This window comes from Calidris pugnax, unplaced genomic scaffold, assembly GCF_001431845.1.
Source record: "Calidris pugnax isolate Ruff unplaced genomic scaffold, ASM143184v1 scaffold289, whole genome shotgun sequence".
Taxonomy (NCBI): Eukaryota; Metazoa; Chordata; class Aves; order Charadriiformes; family Scolopacidae; genus Calidris; species Calidris pugnax.
The window spans coordinates 127,954-132,864 of record NW_015091339.1 but is presented as its reverse complement, the minus strand read 5'-3'; the positions used below and the strand labels follow the sequence as shown (position 1 = coordinate 132,864).

Below are 4,911 nucleotides of genomic sequence, written 5' to 3'. Positions count from 1 at the left end.
GGGGGGGGGGGGGAGGTAGAAGAGAAAGAGACAAGATACTTCGTACTGTGGGAGCTAAAGGTATCGTCCTTTCCGGTCACCTTCGCCCCTGTCAGTTGTAGGACAGGTACTGGATTAATCGTGGAGGAATATCAAGCTTGGCGATCTTCTCCAGCGCTCGTTGCCCGGCAGCTTTCCTCACCGTAACGCGGCAGAGCTGCGACAAACTCAAGGGGGTCTCTAGAAGAAGAAAAGAAGACTCAAAGTTAGGGCTGAAGCTCCACGGGCGGCTGATCTTCCCGTAGAGCAGAGATCTCCCAGGAGGGTGACAAGCCTAGACCTTGGTCCATAACCTGGTCCAAGCTTATGGACCTCCCAAGCCCAAGGAAGGCACCGCAGAGCCATGGGCGTGCTCTCTCAAGGCTCATCCTGATGGAAAACCCACCAGAAATGGTGAGCACAGCTACAGCGTGCTTCTCCCAACTCTCTTCCTCACTGGCATCCCCCAAAGCTCAACGGAGCCCATTGGATCACCTGCTCTGATGGTGACACTCTCATCACAGATTGAGCCTGCTCTGATGGTGACACTCTCATCACAGAATGAGAGAATGGTAGGGGTTGGAAGGGACCTCTGGAGATCATCCAGTCCACCCCCCTGCCAGAGCAGGGCCACCCACAGCAGGTCCCACAGGAATGTGTCCAGGTGGGTTTGGAATATCTCCAGAGAAGGAGACTTTTCAACTGGGTGATTTCCTTGACCTGACTTAATGCATCAAAGCATAAACACTGATGCTGACACACGAGAAGGACCTGAATTCTGTGAGGGCATGATTTGGATCATCTTACTACAGCCACTCAACCACCATTAAGCAGAGCCAGCCTACAGCCAGCTGCCCTGTATTTCCCACCAAGAACTCTATACCTTCTCCCCAGCCTTCCTGTAGGCTCCCTTCAGGGACTGGAAGGCTGCTATTAGGTCTCCCCGGAGCCTCCTCTTCTCCAGGCTGAACAACCCCAGCTCCCTCAGCCTGTCCTCGTAGCAGAGGTGCTCCATCCCCCTGATCATCCTTGTGGCCCTCATCTGGACCCTCTCCATCAGGTCCATGTCCTTCTTCTATTGAGGGCTCCAGACCTGCACACAATACTCCAGGTGAGGTCTCACCAGAGCAGAGTAAAGTGGCAGAATCCCCTCTCTGGACCTGCTGGCAACACTTCTTTCGATGCAGCCCAGGATGTGATTGGCCTTCTGGGCTGCAGCTGCACACTGCCTGCTCATGTCCAGCTTCTCATGAGCTTCTTCTCACAGGAAGATGACCAAAGGGACTGAAAATCATGACCTGGTGCAATGGAGCTGGCAGTCACCGAATTCTTGGGGCGGGGGATCATATCTCACTTACTTTCGTAGTACTCGAAGCACTTCGCGGTGGGACTGCTGCTCCAGGTGTAATCCGATGGCTTCTTTCCCCGGTTGTCCCTGGCGTAAATGTTTCCTCCAAATTCAATCAGCATCTCCACCAGGTCTACGTTTTTCACTTTGGCTGCGTGGTGGAGGGCCGTCTCGTGAAGTTTAGCAGCGTTCACATTTGCCCCTTGAGGCCAGAAAGAGAAAAAAAAACAAACCCGTTCATGAAAGCCTGACTTGACCCAAACGTAAGGAGTGGAAAAAAGAAAAAAATAAAATGCAGGAGCAGCCAGAACATGATCCAAACAAACCAGCACAAACAGGAAACCAAACTGCTGAACAAGTTCTCGGTGCTGGCAAAGCATGAAGTTTTCTTCTCTGGCTTTTCACAGAATCACAGAATCTTCTAGGTTGGAAGGGACCTTAAAGATCATCTCGTCCAACCGTCAACCCAACTGACAAAAATAGACACCCACACAACAAACAAGGAGCATCACCATCACTAAACCATACCTCCCACCACTACATCAACCCGTCTTTTGAACACCTCCAGGGATGGTGCCTCAACCCCCTCCCTGGGCAGCCCATTCCAATGGCTGAGAACCCTTTCAGTGAAAAAATTTTTCCTAATATCCAGCCTGAACCTCCCCTGGCGCAACTTGAGGCCATTTCCTCTTGTCCTGTCGCCTGTGACTTGGGAGAAGAGACCGACCCCCATCTCTCTACACCCTCCTTTCAGGGAGTTGTAGAGAGCAAGAAGGTCTCCCCTCAGCCTCCAGGCTGAACACCCCCAGCTCCCTCAGCCTCTCCTCATAAGACTTGTGCTCCAGACCCCTCACCATCTTTGTTGCCCTTCTCTGGACCCGCTCAATGTCTTTTTTATGGTAGGGGGCCCAAAACTGGACACAGCACTCGAGGTGGGGACTCACCAGTGCCCAGTCCAGGGGGACAATCACCTCTCGGGCCCTACTCCCCACACTGTTCCTGATACAGGCAGTTTGATCAACTGACTTGTTCAGCAGAGCTGAGATGAACCCCACCAAATTCAAACTGGCTTTTAGATGAGTGTGGCCCCACTGAGCCGCCCTTATAATTAACAGGGAGGAACAGGCATTCCTGGGGAAGCAATTAATGGATGCCCAAGACAGGGAACGGGAGCAACTGGAGAAAAAACTAGCTTAGATGTGTAATTTTTAGACAACTAATGTTCAATGAAACAAATCACAGAGTCATAGAATGGTTAGAGTTGGAAAGGAACTTAAAGATAATCAAGTTGCAACCCCCCTGCCGTGGGCAGTGACACCTCCCACCAGACCAGGATGCTCAAATCCCCATCCCTGGGCCAAATCTCCTCCTGGTAAGCAAAGACCATCTCCAAATTCCACCCCGAAGTCAGCACCAAGAGAACTGGGATGTGAAACCTGGAGCACGGAACATTGACTTTGAACATCCAGCGAACTCATCTGGGCGTAACACTGACCAGATCTCCCTGAGGTATGAAGTGACTTCATCTCTGCTTTAATGGTTAGAGTTGGAAAGGAACTTAAAGATAATCAAGTTGCAACCCCCCTGCCGTGGGCAGTGACACCTCCCACCAGACCAGGATGCTCAAATCCCCATCCCTGGGCCAAATCTCCTCCTGGTAAGCAAAGACCATCTCCAAATTCCACCCCGAAGTCAGCACCAAGAGAACTGGGATGTGAAACCTGGAGCACGGAACATTGACTTTGAACATCCAGCGAACTCATCTGGGCGTAACACTGACCAGATCTCCCTGAGGTATGAAGTGACTTCATCTCTGCTTTTCTGGACAACATCAAACCCTAACATCTCTCCCTAACACCTACCCAAAACCACACGGCTGCGCTACCAAAGCTGAAGGCATGCACAGCAGTTGACATCACTTCAGGGAATAAGTTGAAACTTTGCTCTGGGGGGCTGAAGAGTTGTGCATTTTACTAAAATAAGAGGATGGGAATGTCACTGGAGACATCACAAACTGGACATTGGCAGGCATACGCTGAAAAAAATGCTTAAACACTAAGCTTTGCTCACGTAAAGGCAAAACATTTCACCTTTGTCATTTATATTCAGGCTGAGAGAACTGGGGTGGTTGGGCCTGAAGAAGAGAGAACCGCTCCGAGGAGACATTATTGGAGACTTAAAATCATAAAATGGTTCAGGTTAGAAGGTTAAAGACCTTCCAGTTCCACCCCCCTGCCCTGGGCAGGGACACCTCCCACCAGACCAGGTTGCTCAAAGCCCCATCCAGCCTGGCCTTGAACCCCTCCAGGGATGGGGCAGCCACAGCTTCTCTGGGCAACCTGGGCCAGCACCTCCCCATCCTCACAGCAGAGAATTTCTTCTCAATATCTCATCTCAACCTCCCCTCTTTCAGTGTCAAACCATTAACCCTTGTCCTATGGCTCCCCCCATCATCAAGAGTCCCTCCCCATCTCTCCTGGAGCCCCTTGAGGGACTGGAAGGGGCTATAAGATCTCCTCAGAGCCTTCTCTTTTCCAGGCTGAACCCCCCAGCTCTCTCAGCCTGTCCTCACAGCAGAGGGGCTCCAGCTCTCTGATCATCTCCGTGGCCTCCTCTGGCCCATTTCCAAGAGGTCCATGTCCTTCCTGTGCTGGAAGTACCTAAAGGGGCTCCAGGAAAGCTGGGGAGGGACTCTTGATCAGGGAATGTAGGACAGGATGAGGGGAGATGGTTTTAAACTGCAAGAGGGGAGATTTAGATTAGATATTAGGAAGAAACGTTTTACGCTGAGGATGGTGAGACACTGGCCCAGGTTGCCCAGAGAGGTAGGAGGTTCCCCATCCCTGGAAACACTCCAGGTCAGGTTGGACAGGGCTCTGAACCACCTGATCGAATTGAACACATCCCTGCTCATGGCAGGGGGTTGGACCAGATGACGTCTAAAGGTCTCTTCCAACCCAAACCATTCTATGATTCTTGGACTATGCTGTGAATTAAGAAGTTCTTTGATGAGAACACCACTGTGGAGCACCGAGGGGAACGCTGCGCACAGACACCACCATCTCCTGCCCACCCAGAAGCAAACCCCAGAAGCTGCCATACCTGCCTTGAGCAGCAACTTCGCACAGTCCAGATGCTCCCTGGCACAGGCCACGTGGAGGGGCGTCCCGAAATGACAGTCGTGAGCCTCCAGGTTGGCGCCGACGTCGATGAGGAGTTGCACGCACTCCGAGCTACCTTTAGAAAAGGGAAGATCAGTCAAAAATAAGAATCCAGTTCAAATGGGAGCATATGGCCTGCTGAGATCAGTTTGACGCACAAACTGCAGGGCACAAACAGCCACAAACACCCCAGTTTGGGGTGATGGCTGCAAAATAGAAACGCTTGTGAGCCAACACAACGCACCGAGACCAAGATGGGGACACCTCTACTCTGCCCCTCTGCTCTGCACTCGTGAGACCCCACCTGGAGCACTGTGTCCAGCTTTGGAGTCCTCAACACAGAAAGGACATGGACCGGCTGGAACAGGTGCAGCGGAGGGCCAC

General features: G+C 52.0%; 1 protein-coding gene across 1 annotated transcript in view; it reads right to left on the bottom strand.

The window, feature by feature from the left end:
• ASB13 (ankyrin repeat and SOCS box containing 13) overlaps positions 1–4,911 on the bottom strand; it is a 23,382-nt gene continuing 18,471 nt past the window's right edge. The window contains exons 4-6 of the mRNA XM_014960998.1: positions 4,469–4,616; positions 1,377–1,568; positions 1–219 (exon numbers count right to left, since the gene is read on the bottom strand). Coding sequence (XP_014816484.1) covers positions 92–219; positions 1,377–1,568; positions 4,469–4,616 — 468 coding nt within the window. The 3' untranslated portion in view covers positions 1–91. The remainder of the gene's footprint in view (positions 220–1,376; positions 1,569–4,468; positions 4,617–4,911) is intronic.